This window comes from Oryctolagus cuniculus, chromosome 21 (assembly GCF_964237555.1).
Source record: "Oryctolagus cuniculus chromosome 21, mOryCun1.1, whole genome shotgun sequence".
NCBI classification, from domain to species: domain Eukaryota; kingdom Metazoa; phylum Chordata; class Mammalia; order Lagomorpha; family Leporidae; genus Oryctolagus; species Oryctolagus cuniculus.
Genome location: NC_091452.1, coordinates 14,038,799 through 14,058,185, shown reverse-complemented (window position 1 = coordinate 14,058,185; position 19,387 = coordinate 14,038,799). Strand labels below are relative to the sequence as shown.

Below are 19,387 nucleotides of genomic sequence, written 5' to 3'. Positions count from 1 at the left end.
TGGCAGCTGGCACTGTCCCAGGGGCTTTTCTGCACCCGTGTTACCTCCGGTCATGACCTCCAAGTGTCCCCAGCACTGACCGTTTGCTCACCTTTTTCTGCGATTGTCTGGGAGCCCCGTAGGGCTCAGAGCCATCTCTTTCATTTAAAAAGATGTCATTTATTTGAGCAGCAGCAGCAGAGAGAGAGAGAGAGAGGAGAGAGAGGAGGTTCACCCCCTGGAATGCCCACAATGAGGCTGAGAGCCAGGAACTCCATCCAGGTACCCCGCGTGGGAGACAGGAACCCACACCTTGGGCCATCACCACTGCCCCCAGGGGCTGCACTTGCCAGCAGCTAGAGTCGGGACTCAAACCCAGGCACTCAGATATGAGACTCACGCGTGTCCTAACCGCTTCTTAACCACCAGCTGGAGCACCTGCTCCCCAGGACCCTCTCTGCCCCCTTCTCTGGATGCCTCTGCCCAAGTGCACTCTAGCTCTGTGGCAGGGCCTCAGTATGTACTTGGTAAACCTGGTAGAGCTGAACCTGTTGCCAAGGAAAACCACACAGATACGGTGAGATGGGTAATATCCTCCCAGGGCTACTCAGGTCCCGATCCCTTACCCAGCAAAAGGGCTTCTGCAGGTGTAATTGAGGATCTTGAGATGGGACGGTCATTTCGGGTTATCCGAGCGGGTTCAATGTCACCACCAGGGGCCCTCCCGAGAGGCAGGGATACCCTTAGTGTGTGTGGACTCGCCACCCTTTAGCTGTTCCCTGGGGCAAGAGGCTTGGGGACAGGAACCCAGCTCCCCCCAGTGTAAGCAAAGGGAGAGATGCCGTGGGCTCCACACGTCACTGCTGAGCCCAGGGTTATCTGGAGGCCATGTGTGATGGATGTGGTTATCAGGGCCCACGTGATGGATGTGGTCTGGAGGGGGCCCATTCCTGGCTCTGCTTTCTTCCCAGTGGGCTTCCATCTCACGCCAGCCCTCAGACGGCGGCAGGGATGGGCCGGGTGGCTCCAGGCTTCCGGGACACCCTGTGGGCAGCTCCAGTGGTGGAGGGCGGTGTCCTGTGTGCTGGGATGAGGTCTTGGGAGGTGCTGAGTGGCCCTGGTGGGTCATTTGTGATCCCAGCAAGGCTGTTTGGCCAGGCCCAGGTCCCTGTCAGATACCTGGGGAGCACAGACCGGAAGCGAGAGCCAGGCACCCGCTGAGCCATTCCTGGCTCTGGGTTTGGGATCCTGGCACTCCAGGACTACCCTCTCGACTATGAAAACCCCCATAGCTACGTGCCCAAGGGTTGTCATGTTGTTTCATTTAATTAGCTTCAGTAATTATGTTTTAAGTCGCAAAGATGGTTGTAAGAGGGCATTTCACAAGATTCCTGGAAAAGTAGAGCTAAGTTTATTTTGATGCAAAATATTTTGAAAGCAATGCATATTTTTTCATAACATGGTAATTTCCCAGACTTTTTGAAAACCCCTATATGCATAGATTTCAATTATTTTGTACTAAATACTTATTTTTAAATTTTTTAATATTTTAAATGTATCATATTAAAGTGTTTTTTGGTGAAGAGTAATCATACATATTTACAGGGAATAATGTGATTTTTGATACATATATACTTTTTTTTTTTGAGAGGCAGAGAAGCGCAAGCCCACAGAGAAGGAGCGCTCCCACCCGCTGGTTTACTCATCAAATGCCTGCCAGGGCTGGGGCTGGGCCAGTGCCAGATCAAGCGGCCTGGAAGGCAACCAGGTCTCCCACGTGAGTGGCAGGAACCAGATTGCTGGAGCCCTCACTCCAGGGCTGCAGAGAGCGTGTCTGGGCGGCCCTGGCGTTGTGGGTGCAGGAGTTTCCCGCGGGCGGACGGACGGACGGATGGACGCTCAGGGCTGCGGCCGTCCCTCGCCATTGCACTTAGCACTGTCAGAACACTCCTTTGACGGGGCGATTGCGCGCAGGATGGGTGTCTGCCGGGTGAGTTCCGGCAGTGGACTTGCGGGGTCAGGGGTCCACGCAGGTGCAGCGGTGGGGCCTCCCGTTGCCTGCCGCCCTGCTTGCCCGGCGTGGTTGGGACAAGGGCGCCGTCTTCGTCCACCCCGCGTCGCTCTAGCAAAGTGCCTGAGGCTGGATGCTTTGCAGAGAAAGTGTACTTGACTCTTGAGTCCGGTGGCTGAAGATGCAACCAGTATGGCGTGGGTGTCCTGGTGAGGCCCCTCGGCTGTGTCACAACCGTGGTAGACGACTTCCGGTGTGTGCGCCATGATCTCGCTGACACTCAGTTCTCGCGAGAACGAAGGAGGCGAAGGTGCCTCCATGACGTCATCACCTCCCACTAGGCCCCGCCTCTTGAAGCTCCATCACCTCTCAATCCCGTCACACCCTGCGGGCCTGGCTTCCGGCCCGTGAGCCTTTGCGGGGATACACGCAAACCTTGCCCGCTCCCCAGCAGGTGGGAAGCAAGGTCACCTTGTGGCTGCACCAGGGCGGGGGTGGGGGCGGCGCTGGGCGGTGGCCGGGCCTCTCGGACGGGTCCTCTGACCGCGTGTGCGCATGTGTGTGTCTCCACAGAGCAAGCTGGTCAAGTACTTCAGCCGGCAGCTGTCCTGCAAGAAGAAGGTGGCCCTGCAGGAGCGCAACGCCGAGCTGGACGGCTTCCCGCAGCTGCGGCACTGGTTCAGGGTGGTCGACGTGCGCAAGGAAGTCCTGGAGGTGACCGCGGGGGGCCCTGGGCCCCTGCCCCTTAGCAGCCTCGCCGCGGGCGGCCCCTCCCTGGGCAGGCGCCCGGCCCCCGGCCCGCAGTCGGCCCGCAGGCAGTGCGTGTCCCCCGGCAACACGCGGGCCTTCCGATGCTGCCCCACGGGCTCGCTGAGGCTGCCGTCTGGTCGGAGGGCCCCTGGGCTCTGCCCACGCCTTGACACTTAGCGACAGGGTCACCAGGCCGGCTCTGGCCAGGGCAACTTTTTTTCTACCACGGTGGACGGGCCTGCTGTCTGTGCTGCCCAGGGCGGCGGCCACTGGCCGCTGGTAGCCGCTGCGCACTCGGGATGTTTAACTGGTGCAGCCTCTGCGTGCCGCGTGGTGGCTCCTGTGGCCGGTGGCGGCCGCATCTGTCGGAAGCCCTGTGTCGGAGCCGCGGCTGGACAGGGCTAAGGTCTCTCCTGTTCTCGTGCGCCGCCGAGGCCAGTGGGATGAGCCCATTTCGGTGCCCAGCTCCTACGGGGCTCCTGGTGCCGCTCATAGCCGTCAGCCTTCTCCGATCACTGCTGTTGGTGGGAAGCCGCAGGTTTCCCGGCGGCAAAGCTGAGCTCCGGTGCCTCGCGTCCGGTGCCTGCCCGCGGGGGCAGCCCTGTCCTTCGTGAGCCGGGGCGGGTGCTGGCCTGGCGGGTGAGATGATGACCTGCCTGGGTCCCACGTGGGCAGGGCCGGGTCTCGCGCCCACTCCTGACTCCGGCTTCCTGCTGGTGCAGACCTGGGAGGCGGACAGTTCCTGCGCTCACGTGGGAGACCTGGATTGGGGAGACCTGGATTGGGTTCCTGGGTCCCAGCTTCAGCCCTGGTCGGGGGCCACCGGGGGTCCCTGGGAGTGTGAACCCGCAGATGGCTGCCTCTCTGCCTCTCAGAAAAAGCAGAAGAGAGGTGCTGTTCCCCTGGCCTCTGAGAGCCCAGTACCCAGGGTTCCCGTGAGGGCGCCGGGCTGTTCCTAAAACCAACTCAGACGCTTGCGTCCGCAGTGCCCGCGTCAGAGAGGAAGCGGCCAGTCCGGCTGCTGAGTGAGGCTGGCAGAAGCCAGCTTGCACGGGCTCCGGGGGGCACGCTGAGCTGGGCGGAAGTGGAGGGGCTGACCGCTGCCCCAGGGGCCGAGAGCCCTGTCTGAAGGGGTTGCCCCACCTGCGGAAGCCATCTTGGCATCCCAAGGTCAAGAGCCTCCCCCAAGATACATGCAGCCCTCCCCCCCACGTCACCCATGCGCAGTGGTCAGCTCAGCTGCCCCGCCGCGGAGCCAAGGTGGGGCTTCCTGTCCGGGATCCTTGGAAGGAAGCGTCCACGTGAGGCTAAGCACAGGTTTCATTTGTGTGGGTTCACTTGATTCGCTTGAGAAGTTGGGGTTTCCGAGCGGACGGAGCTGAGCTGCCGTCTAGGGATGATGACCAGGGCGGGCTGGCTCCCGGCGGCCCCCGGCCACCCTGTGGTTCACTGCTCCGCCCGTTGACATGTGCCTGGCCCACAGGTACCTGTGAGCATCTTGAGTTCAAGGCCACCGGCCAGGGGGTGGGGGCGGAGCTGGGGACCCCGCTCTCTGCCTGCAGTTCTAGCATGTGTCCACCAGAGGGCGCCGCTCTGTGCAGGAGCAGGGAGACTGGAGAAAGCTCGCAGGGGAGGCCAGCCTGGGTTCACACGGTGGCTCGGCCCCTCCCTCGCTGTGTGGCCTCGAGTGACTTGTGCAGCCTCTCGGAGTTCCAGTGTCCCAGGGCTGCAGATGGTGGTCATGCAAATACCTCCTTTATGTGGTTTTGTGGCACTGAAAGAAAACTCATGAGAAGCACCTAAAACAGTGCTCCCACCATCCCAGCTGTTATTACTGTTACTTTTTTAAAAAGTATTTATTGGGTGTGGGGAGAGAGAGAGAGAGAGAGAGAGATTCAATCTGCTGGATCGTTCTCCAAACGCCTGCATTGGCGAGGGCTGGGCTGAGGCTGAAGCCAGGAGCCGGGAACTCAGTTCTAGTCACCTGTGTGAGCGGCAGGAACCCGACCACTGCCTCCCAGGGCCCGCGTTGGCAGGAACCTGGCATTGGGAATCGAGAAGCTGAAGCCCCGGGCACTTTGATAGGGGGTGGTGGGCTGCAGGGACAAACACTGCCCCTTGGGACCGTGACTTCACCCACCAGAAGGGCGGCTGCTCTGGTCCAGGGTTGTGATGGCTCTCCCCACTTTTTGTATCATAAAATCATTGCTTGTCTGATATTTTTTGCCATCCGAGGCTTCAGTGTAGACTGATTGTATTTTTAAGTCACAGGGCAAAAATGCCCAAGCAAGTCCTGTGGCAAAGAGGAGACTCCTTTCTGCCGGGACTCGACCCCTCCCAGGGGCCATCCGGTTTGCCCCCTGGAGCCGGAGGCTGCCTGTGCCGGGTCCCTCCTGGAGTGCACCGCAGCGTGGCTCTGTCCCCGTCCCCTCCATGCCTCTGCTGTGTTCAGTTGCTAAGGCACTGGTCGAGCTTGGGCTGTTGCCCTGCAGCTCCTGTTTTTGGAGAGAATGTTTGTGCGGAAGTGGTGGGCCGCTTTCTGTCTCACCGAATAAGGTGCAATCTGTATTTTGTTGCCATACCCAGATGTGGCCACAAGAGGGCAGAGGTGCTCCACAGTCTTGTCCAGAATTGCCATCCATAGACTGCAATAATGTCAGATGTGAAAACGGGGCTGTAAAAGAGAATTCCTCGATGCTGCAAATGCCAAAGATTTTAGTGCAAGAGATTTTCAGAATCTTCATACAAGGGGTTCCTCCGACGTTCACGGAGAGGCATATTATGAAAAAACAACAGTACACGCATTTTCAAAGTTTCTGCACTCCAGTCAACTTATTTGTTTCCCGTGATCTCCTTGGGTGTGATTGTGTGTCCTGCTTGTATGTCTCACCATAGACACACCCGAGGGAGCACAGTGCATGCATTTGACAACGGGTGAGGTGCGTCTGTATCACTGTGGGCACAGGGGAGATCCAGGTGGCCGTGAGGGGACACACGCTCAGTGCACACACAGCTGGGGATCCTGCCTCTCCCTGCCCCTTGCCCACTGTGCACTGTCCTCTGTTTTCTCGCCTTGTCCCGGGCTGCAGGTGGCCCAGGGTCAAGTCCAGCCCTGAGCCCCCGCCCCAGCTGTCAGCCCTTTCCCGAGGGCACGGCCGCAGGGCAGCATGGAGTCTGGGACGCCGTGCCCTCTGCCCAGTGGCCACCCAGGTGACTGTCGTTCTCCGTGCCCTGCCCTAGGAAATCTCCCCCGGCCAGCTGAGCCTGGAGGACCTGCTGGAGATGACGGACGAGCAGGTGTGCGAGACGGTGGAGAAATACGGAGTCAACCGGGAGGAGTGTGCGCGCCTCAACGCCTCATTGTCCTGCCTGCGCCACGTGCACACGTCAGGTGAGCTCCCGGGCTGGGCGGAGCTGCTGCTGAGCCTAGGCGGGCGAGCCGGGCCTGGGGCTGCAGGCTGGATGGAGGGGCGGAGCCTGCCGGCGCTGACCTCCTGCCTGCGCTCACCTGTTGAGGCTGCAGGGGCCTCGGGTTGGGTGACAGGTGTCGGATATGCAGTGTGCACAGGCAACCTGGGCCTTTTGGCTGGACGTTTGATTTTGGGTCAGCGTGTGGCTTCTGACTTTTTACATAAATGATATGCATTCGTTTTGCTTCTGACTTTTTACATAAATGATATGCATTCGTGGTATCATAAATTAGAAAATAGACTTAAAAAATAATGACCTAAGTTCCCATCCCCTAAGGACCTGCTGTCATGTCCATATGAATTTTGGTATAATTCTTCCCCCAAATGGGTATGTGTATACATTTCTTATAGGGCAGAATTGGGACTACCCATACATATTATTTGGAAGCTATATCTCTATATGTATATTTATCTATCTAAAATTTACCCAATAAAATAACCTCTGATTTGTTCAATGGGTTTGGGGTCCATGTGTAGTGTCACCTCTCCTGGTTGTTCCAGTTAATCGCCCAAGTACCTGTTTGCTGTTTGTAGCTGGCAGCACTCAGCCTTCTCTTGCGACTTCTGCTTCTCTCCAGTCTGGCGATTCCTTCACCACCTCTGGGGTCTTTCAGTCCCCAGGGGTCGTCTGCATGCATCGCCTCACCGCCAGCGTTCTGGGCCCATGGACGCGGCTATGCCCGTTCCCGCCAGCAGGTGTCACTGTTGAACACCAGTCTGCGGTGTCAGGTGCCCTTGCTGGAACGAACTCCAACCCTGGACAAGTACTGCCCCACGCTGTTAGGAGCCAGCAGTCGGGAGGCAGGGCGGTGAACAGACAGCGTGTGGGAAGCCACCGTTGGCCGAGCCCCCACGCGTGCCCGTTTGCATTCTTCCTCCTGATTCGGGCTACAGCCCACCTCAGAAGGGACCGTGAGTCGAGGGTTGTCCTGAGCAGACCCTTGCCCCCGCCCCATAGATAAGGACGCCCCTGCCTCCTGCCCCGTTTGCAGTCATTACAGACGGCAGGGGCTCTAGATCTTTCCGGATGTTCTCTGGGAAGCAAAGCCACCGGCAGGGACTGCTGGGACAGTCATGTGCTCCTTAGCCGTGGCACGGAGCTGTCGGCCCACGACCCGGCTGCGCCAGCACGGCCGAGAGGGGGCTTCCCGGTCCAGCGCCTGCAGCGTCCTCTGACTCAGCCAGCGCTCTTCATCCTTTAAAAGAACCGCCGCACGTTGCCGGGGGAGGTCCTGAGACAGCGTCCTCTAAGCAAATCCCTTGGTGCCTCGTGCTTAGAGCCAGTTCCCCACTGCTCAGGGCTGAGGTCGGCTCAGCTAAGACCCCTTGCTAAGACCTCCCCGTGCAGGGCCGGTCCCTGGCTCTGACTCTCCCGAGTGTCCCTGGCCACTTCTCATTGCTGTAGGAGGGAGGCAGGACGCAGAGCACATTTTGATTCTGATTTGGGGGGCGATTTTTTAATCAGAGGCCTCCGGCCCCGCGCCGGGCTGCAGGCTGCAGGCTGCAGGAGCCCCTGTCTTGTTCCCAGGCTGCAGGGCAGCACCAGGCATGCAGTGGGGGTCCTGCAGATACTTTTGAGTGAATATGCCCTCCCCCTCTGCATCCCGTGGTCACAGGGCACCCCCCAGGCTTGGCTCTCACTGGGAGCCCCACAGGTCATGACCCCTCTCTAGCCATCAGTGACCAACACGTCCATCCCCTGGGCCCGGTGTGGGCTCCGCCTCACCCATGGCCCAGGGGTCCCTTCTCCGGGTCTTTCTAGTGAATCTCTGGCATCCTCAGGCCCCACCCGAAGCGTGGTCCTCTCGCAGGCCTTTCCTGGGTCTGAAGCCCAGCTGACCCCTTGGCCGTGGCCCCAGGGCCTCCAAGGGCTGGACCTCGGCACCTCTGGCCCGGCCTCTCCTCTCCGTCTTGCTCATTTCCTTTCTGCCCGCCTCGGTTCTTCCCAGCATGCCAGGCACGCGCCTGCTGCAAGGCCTCTGAGCTTGGTGGAACGAGTGATTGAATTGCGTGCGTCTGCCAGCACGTGGCCGTCCCTTACGGCGGTGGTCTCCTTGCCTCCCTGCCTTGTCGCACTATGACCTTGCTGTGGGCAGGCTGGGCAGATGACTGCCATGCGGTGCTTCCTCCTCATCTCCACCAGGGGGCAGCAGTGAGCTGTCTGCTAAGATCCTGCTCTCAAATTCTACCCTCAGAAATGACAGTCCCTTGGCGCTTCTTGCCACCGTGGGAGCTGTGTGATTCCATCATTTCCACCCTCCGCTGGGTACTGTGTTAGTCTCCCCAGACTCCTGCTTCCTGCAGGCTTTGTCATATTTGTGTTGATGTCTCCAGCTCTCAACCAGGGCTACAATGAGGAAATCAGACATTTTGAAATCCAGCATGGGGTGGGGGCTCAGCACATGTTTGTTAGCGACTGAAGGGACACACGTGTTGGCTGCAAAAATGGAGGAAGGACAGCTTTGTGCCTGTGTGCCTGACCAAGATACGTATCAACCAGCCTCTCTCTCTCTCTCTCTCTCTCTCTCTCATTCGCAGAGGATGGCAAAAGCTTGATTTATCTTCCTAAAAGATTTGTTTATTTGAAAGACTGTGTGTGTGTGTGTGTGTGTGAGAGAGAGAGAGAGAGATCTTCTATCTACTGGTTCACTCCCCAAGTGGCTGCAACTATTAGAGCTGGGCCAGGCCACAGCCAGGAGCCAGAAACTCCATCTGGGTCTCCCCTATGCATGACAGGGACCCAAGTCCTTGGGCCATCTTCCATTGCTTTCCCATTCCTATTGGCAGGGCGCTGCATTGGAAGCAGAGCAGTTGGGACTGGGACCAGTGCTGTGACACAGGATGTCGGTGTTGTGAGCAGTGGCTTAGCCCACTGCGCACAACGCCAGCCCCCTGGCACCGTTCTTAGCTCTGGGGATGCCTGCTTTCACATGTGTCCCCGGGGGAGTCTGTTCTAGGAGGGATCAGAGAATAAGTGATTGTCGTCAGGAGCACGAACGTGGCTTGGTGCATCAGGGTAGTCCGTGCTGTGGAGGAGGGAAAACGGAGCAGGCTAAGGGGGTGTCCTCCGGGCCTGGGGCGTGGCCAGGGCTTGGTCTTCTGCACTGTTCCCCTCTGCTTCCCAGTCTCCAGTCATCTGCTAAGGGTGCTGGACCTGGAGCCCAGCAGCCGGGTTGAAGTTCTGGCTGAGCAGTCTTGTTGGCTCAGTGATTCTGGGGAAGGCACTTCCTGGTGCTGAGCTCTGCTTCCCACAGTGGGGTGGGGATCTGGTCATGGCTGTGTCACTGGCCCTTGGCAGGGTTATGGGAGATGGTACAGGCGGTCCGAGGGCCTGGCCTGGATTAAGAACTTGATCCATCCTGTTGTTGTCATGGTGTCAGCATCACCACCACTGTCACTGTCTCCACCCCGTCCTGCAGCCGTCACCGTCACCTCCATCACTAACATTGTCACCACTGCCACCACCATCTCCTCACCATCATCACATCACCATCGTTGTCACCATCACCATCATCACCATCACTAACACCGTCACCATACCACCATCACCATCACACCATCACCACCATCAGCACTGTCACCATCATTGTCACCATCACCAACATCACTAACATGGTCACCATACCACCATCACCATCACACCATCACCACCATCATCACCATCACCATCATCACCAACATCACTATCATTGTCTCCGCCCCATCCTGCAGCCACTACCACCATCACTAACATTACCATTGCCGCCGCCATCACATCACCATCATTGCCATCATCCTCACCATACTGTCACCACCACCATCACCGTCCCCACCCCATCCTACAATGGCTGCCATCACCAACACAGTCATCGCCGTCACCGCCATCCTGATACCGTCATTACCACCATCACCACCATGACCAGGGGCCCCTAGCCTTTTTCTGTCTCCAGTGCACTTCTCTCTTTCTTCCTACCCTCCTCTCTTTTTGCTCTAAGGAGCCTGTGGTACTTTCAGGCTGTTAGAACACAATACTGTATTCTGAGTGGTTTATAAACAGTAGCAGTGTGTTGCCCACAGTTCCAGGAACGGGGCCACCCGAGACCAGTGTGCAGGCAGCTCTGAGGTCTGACGACGGCCGACTCCTCACAGGGGCCACCTTGTGGCTTCACAGGACAGGAGGCAAAGACTGCCCTCTGGGGCTGCTTCTGTGACCTCTTCACCCCCAAGACCCCCGCTCTGGTACCCTCACCTGGGGGGTTAGATTGCAGCACGTGAACTTGGGGGGGCACAAGCAGCCAGACCATGGCGGGGCCCCTGGACTTGAGTTCCAATTCAGCGCCTTCCTTCTTTCTCTCCTCCTTGAGCCACGGTCCCCCCAGCACTGCTGCAGCTCCATAGCCCGTTCCCCACTCCACGTTGGGGCTGCTGTTCTCTAGGGGTCGCCCACGCCTGCCTGGCCACACAGCGTTTCCACGGCCCACGGTCCTCCAGAGCCGAGGCTCTAGGGCGCAGGTGATGTGGATGTTGGAAGGGCGTGTTCTTGCCTCTGGTGGGCGGGAGTTCTCCTAGGACTGGGGTGACGGTGGCATGTGGCACTGCCTTGTTTTCCCTTCATTCCTTTATTTCATAGATCCAACCACACCTCAAGTGGTTTTGTTTATTTGCATGCATGCTTCTTTCCCATTCAGACAGAGGTTTCCAAACCTCTGCATGCATCGTAGTCTTTTAGGGGGGCACCATGCCAGAACTCCCCTTTCAGCCCAGTCCAGGGAGACGCCTGGGCATCTGCACAGGTGATGTTGATGATGCCAGTTTGGGGACCACACTGAGAACCCGTGTGCCGGGACAGTCCCAGAGCTGGAGTGCACAGAGCGGTCATGGAGTGAGCGAGGGGGTTGATGACGATGGTGGAGGTTGGCTTTTGCAGGCCTGGGTCCCATGCGGGATCATCGTTGTGTGTTTCTGCCTCATCCCATCCTCTTAGCTAGCTCCCGAGGCCAGTAGGATTGTGATTTCCATTTTCTGGTGTGATAGTCGAGGCTCAGAGAGGTGGGTCTTTGCCTGGGCTCACCCAGCAGCTGAGTGTCGGACCCAGGCCCGTGTGACAACTTTCCCTGGTCCCCGTGCTTCTGCTGTGCTCTGCTGTGGGGGCAGCCCTGGGGGCTTTGCAGGGAAGAGGGGGAACAAGACGCTCACTTTGAGGCCGTGGGCGAACTCCGAGAGCCGAGTGGCACCTACACAGAGCACCCGCACCCGCGTGACTTGTTGTGAGCTCATGGCTGTGTGTGTATGTGGGGAAGGGCCAGAGCAGGCCCAGTGCCCATTTCACAGATGGGAAAACTCCCAGCAGATCTGGGCCCTCCTTATCCTTCCCGGCCATGCCTGTGACCCGGGGTGTGAGGCTTTCTTGGGAGCATGAAAAGGCGCAGTAAAGGGGTGGACATTTGGTGCAGCAGTTAAGGTGGCTCCCTGCCACCCAGTGGAGACCCGGGTGGGGTTCTAGCTGTTGGCTTTGGCCTGGCCCAGTTTCAGCCATTGAGGGCATCTGGGGAGTAAACCAACAGATGGAAGATCTCTTTGTCTCTCTCTGTGTCCCTGCCTTTCAAGTAAAATGAAAATAAAACTTGAAAAAGGGGCAGTGAATGTGCAGTGGGGAGGCAGGGAGGGCTTGAGGGATACAAAAGAACACTGCCTGGAGCAAGATTATTTTTGCTTCTTTCTAGAACATTCCGAGATTGAGACAGGCTTGCTGGAAGCTACAGGACCACTCTGCTTCTTTGTGATCACAATTTGCACTCAAGTGGCCTTTTGCTTTGCTGAATTGTTTTTCTTTTCTTTAAGGTTTATTTTATTTATTGAAAGGCAGAGTGGTAGAGGGAGAGGGAAAGACAAAAGGATCTTCCGCAGGTCCTGTAGTTCACTCCCTAGACGGTCTCAGTGGCCAGGGCTGGGCCAGGTTGAAGCCAGGAGCCTAGAACTCCATTCGGGTCTCACCTGAGTGGCAGGGGCCCAAGCCCTTGGGCCATCTTCTGCTGCTTTCCCAGGTGCCTTAGCAGGGAGCTGGATCGGAAGCGGAGCAGCCAGGACTCAGCGCCCACACTCATGTGGGCTGTGGGCGTCCCAAGCAGTGACTTCGCCGCAGCTCCAACACCTGTGCTAAGGGGAAGCTTTCAAAGGCGAAGTGGGGGAGGGTTACACAAGGTACCTCGAGGCTATAATCGTGGGCCACAAGGATTACTGACAGGAGCTGCGTCATTCCTAAGCGAGGCGGACGCCTGCTGGGCAGGTGTGCCTGCAGAAGTCTTTCTCTGTAAAGCCGTGCAGGGCTGTATGTCAGCAGGGGGTGCTGCCTCAGGGTTTTGTGACAGTCCCTTCCTTCATAGCCTGCCAGTTTTGCTTACTTAGGTTTTGTTAGTGTTGACACAAGTGAAACTGTGTCCTCGGAGGGAAGAATCGAGGCATTTATAGATTTGCTCTAGGAAAGAGACATAAGAGAGAGGCTTCCCAAAACTTTTATTTCTGTGCAAGAACCCTGAAGCCTTTGCCTGTTTTCCCATGATATGTATTTGCATGAGCTTTTTGAAGACCCCTTGATGTGCATGGACTTCAATTATTTTTTTGTACTGGAGTACGTTTTTCTTTAATCCCATTTTGCATGAATGTTTTGAGGTACCCTTGGCTGGCAGTGATGGGGTCGTGTGGGAGGTAGAATGAGCAGATAACGAGAGATACTCTGTAGATCAGGAGCAAGCAAACCAGAGCCTGCTGGCCCTCTGCCTGCTTTTGTAAATAAAGTTTTATTGGAACCCTGCCTTCCTTGGTTCACCTGTTGCCTGTGGCTGTTGCTGCATCAGAGTGGTGCAGTTGGCAGAGACTCTGCATCTGCAGCCCTGCAGACCTGAGACCCTTGCAGTCAGGCTCTTGAAAGAAAAGTTTAGTGACCTCTGTTGGTAAAGATCAAGCAAGAATTCGGTTAAAACAAATGCACACAAGTTGCGAACCAGGAGAGTGCTCAGCGCGGCATAAAGAAGAGCAGAGTAAATGCACAGAGCTGGGACATGGAGCACCAGGGCTGGGGGGAGCGAGTCCGCGCTTACAGGAGGGATCAGAGTTACAGGGCTGTCATTTATCCAGCGCTTGCTAGACCCAGGGCTCGGGGGAAGGCGGGACGGCAGGAAGCGGGGGCATGCCCAGAGAGGGTCAGGGACTTGCCTGAAGTCACACAGCCAGCACTTGGAGAGCTGAGCTTCAGCTCACATCAGCCTCACCCCAGACACGCGCTGTCATGACACAGCGTTCTCCGTGCTGCCTGCTCTTTTCTTTCTTGTAAAAGATTTATGTGAAAGGCACAGTCAGTCTCTCTCTCTCTCTCTCTCTCTCTCTCTCTCTCTCATACACACACACACACACACACACACACACATCCTCCATCTGCTGTTCACTCCCCAGAAGGCCCAGTGCCGGGCCAGGCTTAGGCTCAGAGCCAGGAGCGCCGTCCAGGTCTCCCGCGTAGGTGGCAGGGGCTGAAGCACTTGGGCCATCTTCTGCTGTCTTTCTAAGAGCCTTAGCAGGGAGCTGGATGGGAAGTGGAGCAGCCGGGACTCGAACTGGAACCCACACAGGATGCTGGCACTGCAGGCTGCGGCTTAACCTTCCGTGCCATGACACTGGCCCCATTTGACTTTTCTTGCCTGTTCCCCCCAGCCTGTGAGTCCTCTGAGGTGGGGACCACACCTGTGCTCTGTGGAGTGCTGGGTATACAGACACAGCCCAGCCGTCCTCTCTGGGGGCCACTTGCAGGTGGGAGCCACTGTTGGCTTGGGGGTGGGAGCAGCCATCTTTCTAGTGGGATTCTGGATGCGGGGTTTCTCACACTCCAGTCTCCCTGTGGACGTCACTTCTCCCATGGAAAGGGAAACGGGAAGCTGCAGGGAGAGTGGAGACCCTGCTCCCTCCCCCTCCTCGCCAGCCCTGTCCTTGGAGCTGGGCTCAGCTTAGCTTTGTCATCTGATCATTTTCTTTCTTTAGCGGTTTTGTTTTCCCCTGCTCAGTCTGGTGCTCAGCGGAGGAGAAACGAGGCGGACAGACTTTGTAGCGGGCTATCAGGGCACCCTGGGTGACAGGCTGATGGAGGGTTTTCCAAGCTCTAGCTTCAAAGGCCTCCTGTCTTTGTGAGCACGGTGGGTGGGAGGACAGAGGGGTGGCGTTCAGTGAGACCCCTGTGGCTGGTTGGCTATAGACACTGGGACGCTGTTTCCTCCGGGGACTAATTTTCTTGGACAGCACCCAACAGGGGCCACTTCTTGGTGTTGCAGTGTCATGTTTGGCCACCAGAGGGCGCTCAGCGACCATCTTCCTTTAGTGAAGACGAGAGCCTGGACTCGGGGTGCCGGGGACAGGGTTCCAAGAAGGTGCCCCTAAGTGCAATCATCAGGAGAGACCGAGTGTCAGGGAGGGGAGAGGCTGACCCAGCCACATCAGGGCACTGGTGGGGCCTGAATTCCGATTCACAGAGAGAACATTCTGGGCCGGCTTGAGGAAGCCAGGGGCCACCTTGACCCAGCAGAGGAGGGCGTGGGGAAGGCTCGAGGCTCCTGCCCCTGTGGCCTAGCCAGGGCTCTCCTTCCTTCAGCCCTGGTGTCCTGGGGGCCTGGCATCCGCCTCCCTGCCACACTGCAGGGCCAGGTTGGGAGGGGAAAGGTTGACAGGGAACCTGCAGGCGGTGGCTTCATTCCCTGGGGGGGGGGGCACATCCCGGGGGAGCTCCCACTGCAGGGGTGGTCTCCAGGAGTGGCTGTGAAGAGAGGCAGCAGGACTCGCGTCACCTGAAGGCAGCATCTGAGCACCTGCCCCGTGCCTGGCACGGGGAGACAGAGACCAGGCACAGGGCTGGGCTCCTGGCCGCTGCTGCTTCCCCAGCCCCGGTCAAGTGCCTTCCGAGCCTGGGGTATGCGTCCCGACTGGGCCTCTGGGCCTGCCTCGTCCCTGGTGGGGCCCCTGTCTTTGAGGCAGGCATGTTAATACTGAACCGTGGCATGTTGTCTGTGAGTTTTAAAAATTATCTGAGAGGCAAAGAAACAGAGACAGAGTGAGCTGCTGTCTACTGGTTCACTTGCGCATGTCTTCTCCTCTGAGGTGTCAGAGCAGAGCCAGAGGTGCTGCCAGCACGTGTGAGAACACGTGTGAGAACTTGGGAAAGGTTCCCCTTGGTCTTGTACATAACACAGGACGTACGGAGTCCCCCAAGGGGAGATGCTTTCCAGACTACAGAGGTCCTCGGCGGGGGCCGGAGGCTTACCCAGGGTCCCTCTCGCTGCAGGCCGTCCTGGGGCTGTGGGTGGGGGCACCTCTCAGGAACAGTTGTCGTCCTGCAGTCCCTTGTGCTGGGGCACAGGCCGCAGGGGCACATTTTCTTGGCAGTGTCCAGTTAGAAACACGGACATCACTGGGGCTGGGTGACTGTCGGTGGTGGGCAGCGTCTCTGGCCCCGGGCCCCTCGAGGTGACGATCCAACCTGCCTCCCGGGACCCAGGGGCACGGTCACTCCCCACTGACAACCTGCAGCTTGACTCACCCCGAGTACTCCAGGAATGTGGCTGCTGTGGCTCTGGGGGTGCTGGAGGCCATGGCGGTGACAATGGGGAGGGTGACAGCGGAAGTCTTCAGAGGCCGGATGAAAGCCAGGAGATTGTGTGAGCCGAGACCCTGTCAAAGCACAGAAAGCCCTAATTGAGTTGGAACTGGGCTGCTCGTGCCCACAGCTCCGTATTCCCAGAGGTCTTTAGACAGATTAGCAGGAAGCAGATGAAAGCTGGGAGTCAGGATGTACTACCCAGCGCCCCCGCCCCCTGCCTCGCACACGCGAGCACATAGCACGCACATGCACACACACACACACACACACACACCAGCTCACTCTCTCCCCAGGGACCTCGTTGAAACTTTCAGCAGTTTTGCAGATAAACAGCTTCCGATTGCATCCGAAAGGAGGCAGCAGTGGCTGGAGCTCAGGGCTGGTGACAAGTGCTCGGGTCCCGGCCCTGCCCCTGGCATCTCTGGCTGCGGGAGCCTGGCTTGGCCACCTGGCCTCGCTGAGCCTGCTGCTGTCCTAGGGTGTGTTACGTGCAGGCCACAGCACAGAGCCTCCACAGCCCCTTGCCCTGCCTCTGTGTCGCGGGTTTGGTGTTGGCGCGGGGCCGGGGAGCCGAGTTCCCGCCCTTGAGGCTGGCTCGCTGGGTTCACCCCACGACTCCCTACTGCGGTGCTGACTGTTGGGTCGGCTCAGGGATGCTGCTTGTGGATTCTCGGAACGTGAACATTTCATTTCCACTTTTGCACGTGTTTCTTCTGTCTGCGACACCTTTTCTGTGGCTGACTCCTCCCTCTTGTGTGCATCTTAGCTCCAAGGCTGTGGCAGTGTGGGTGCGTGGCATGGGTTTGTGTTCCTTGCGTTAGCATAGGCATTGTGGTCTTTCTTTGGGGAAGCAGATCCCCATGAGTCCAGGGGACGGGGGTCACACCTCCCATGGCCAGCCAGCCCTGTCTGGTTTCTTTGCTGGCTCCTGGGCCCACTGTTTTGTTTTATTGCCAAATTGCAAATCTGCCGAGGTTTGTGATTTTTTTCTTCTGTTCAAATCGTCATGGCTCACGACAGTTTTTCTTGCAGTGTCTTTTGCTCTTGTGGGCTTCAGTGCCGAAGGCAGTTATGCGCATGCTCTGGAAGTCCTGCCTGGGTTTTGTTTTTGGATGTTGTTTTCTTTTTCTTTTCTTTTCTCTTTTTTTTTTTTTGTGAAGATTTTTATATATTTATTTGAGAGGTAGAATTATAGACAAGGAGAGGGAGAGACAGAGAGTCTTCCATCCACTGGTTCACTCCACAAATGGCTGCTGTCCCCAGAGCTGGGCTGATCTGGAGCCAGGAGCCAGGAGCCAGGAGCTTCCTCTAGGTTTCCCATGTGGGTGCAGGGGCCCAAGCACTTGGGTCATCTGCTGCTGCTTTCCTAGGCCATAGCAAGGAGCTGGACGGGAAGTGGAGCAGCCGGGACTCAAACCACGCCCCATATGGGATGCCAGAGCCACAGGTGGAGACTTAGCCCACCACCCCACAGCACCGGCCCCCTATTTTTAATTTTTTTATCTTTTGGAAGAAGGGAGAGGCCCACAGGGAAAACACCTGTGCCCCGCCTTGCCCCGCCCACTTTCCTTCCCTCCTGTGCATCGAGCAGAGCGTGAAAAGGATTTTAGTCCAGCTCCTCTGGACTTCCGGTCCTCCAGGGTCCTGAGGGGACCCTGAGACCAGACCCCAAGCTGTTGACAGAGGGAGATTAATGAGATCAAACACATGTAGAGGAGCTGAGAGGAGGAGGCAGCTCAGTGTCTGCTGATATTTTCTGAATGTTCATGGGGCCAATGGGTAAGAAAAAAGAGAACATTGGGGCCAGTGCTGTGGCACAGCAGGTTAACACCCTGGCCTGCAGTGCCGGCATCCCATATGGGTATTGGTTCTAGTCCCGGGTGCTACTCTTCCCATCCAGCTCTCTGCTGTGGCCTGGGATAGCAGTAGAAGCTGGCCCAAATCCTTGGGCCCCTGCACCCGCGTGGGAGACCAGGGAGAAGCTTCTGGCTCCTGGCTTCGGCACAGCTCTGGCCATTGCGGCCATCTGGGGAGTGAACCAACAGATGGAAGACCTCTCTCTCTCTCTGCCTCTCTCTGTAACTCTGTCTTTCAAATAAATAAATCTTAAAAAAAAAGGAGAAAATTAATTTAATGAAGACATAAAAATTGTGCATACATATGGGGTATTATGGGCTGCTTTGATAAAGTTATGTACATTGTGTATACAGTGTATACATTGTATAGTGTTTAAGTTATAGAAAACATACTTATCTCCACAAACACTTACATTTTGTTATGAGGAAAACACTCGAAACCCACTCCTCCAGAGTGGATATACACTTATGCACTTTGCACATGTTTGACATTTGTATTTGCCGTCCCTCTCTGGGTTCATTTCGTCGGTCTCTGTAGTCGCTGCACTGTGTAGCTAAGCCCCAGTCATCACCGTCCCTTCTCAGTGCCACAGATCAACCTTTCCCATGCCTCCTTCCCAGAGAATCGGCTGCAGCACTCCGAGTCCCACGGGTGTCTGCTCCGATGGTTATGGCTTCTGCTGCTGCGTAAAAGGCACTCCTTCGTGCTCGCCACACGCCGGCCTCGTCACACACAGGGCCTCGGCACGAACAGCCTTGCTGCAGCTGTCCAAAGTGCAGACTTCCCTGAGCCCGGTGCAGAGGGCGGGGTCGGGGATCAGAGAGGGGGCAGGGCCTGACCACACGGCTGCACAGCACAGGGGAGTCACGGAGCCAGCATTGCGCTCGGGGCCTCGCGCGCGGCTGCTGCTGCATAGCACGCCCCGGGCTCTGGGAGAGCGGAAGTGGACAGCAGTGGGTCCCAGGGACCCAGGTGCCATGCAGAAGTCGCTCAGCCCAGGTCACCTGGCTGGACTCCTGCACAGAGCCTGGTGGCGCCAAGGCTTCAGGTGGGGTTCTGAGGAACATGGACCCAGTGGGGGTAGTCACCTCATCCTAGGTCTCTGTTGATACTGGTGATGCCCTGGGATCGGTTGCATCAGAGCCCATGGCCAGGCAGCAGGTGGGGAGGAAGTGACATGATGAGGGGCTGGGGGCAAGGCCAGAGTCCTCTAGAGCTTTGCAAAGGACAGACGGGGACATGGCCGCCGGCCCTGCCTGGGCCCTGCCTGGGCCCTGCCTCTGGGTGTCCACAGCATGGCCGCCGCGTTAGTCTCCCACGGCTGAGCCTGTAGCTCAGCACCGGTCCATAGCTTGTGCTCACTAAATGGCAGCCGTGCGATCGTGAGGACGCCAGCTGTGTCTGTGGCCATCTGGAAAGACGAGACGGTCTCTCCGTTGAAAGAAAGTCCCTGCTCAGTTGTGTGCAAGCAGGCAAGGTCCAGGTTTATAGAACACAAAACCTGACAAGTATGTTTAGTGGTGCTTCCTGGTACACAGTGCCGAGCTGGCTGTCTTTCAGGGTGTGGTGATCAGGAATGATTTCCTTCCTTCCTTCCTTCCTTCCTTCCTTCCTTCCTTCCTTCCTTCCTTCCTTCCTTCTTACTTACTCTCTCTCTTTTTTATAGGCAGAGTTAGACAGTGAGAGAGAGAGAGACAGAGAGAAAGG

The 19,387-nt window shown here is 57.4% G+C and overlaps 1 protein-coding gene across 2 annotated transcripts in view; it reads left to right on the top strand.

Moving 5' to 3' along the window:
- KSR2 (kinase suppressor of ras 2) overlaps positions 1-19,387 on the top strand; it is a 435,190-nt gene that overhangs the window by 104,757 nt on the left and 311,046 nt on the right. For both annotated transcript variants that reach the window (XM_070065978.1, XM_070065979.1), the window contains exons 2-3: positions 2,564-2,704; positions 5,981-6,131. In XM_070065978.1, coding sequence (XP_069922079.1) covers positions 2,564-2,704; positions 5,981-6,131 — 292 coding nt within the window. The remainder of the gene's footprint in view (positions 1-2,563; positions 2,705-5,980; positions 6,132-19,387) is intronic.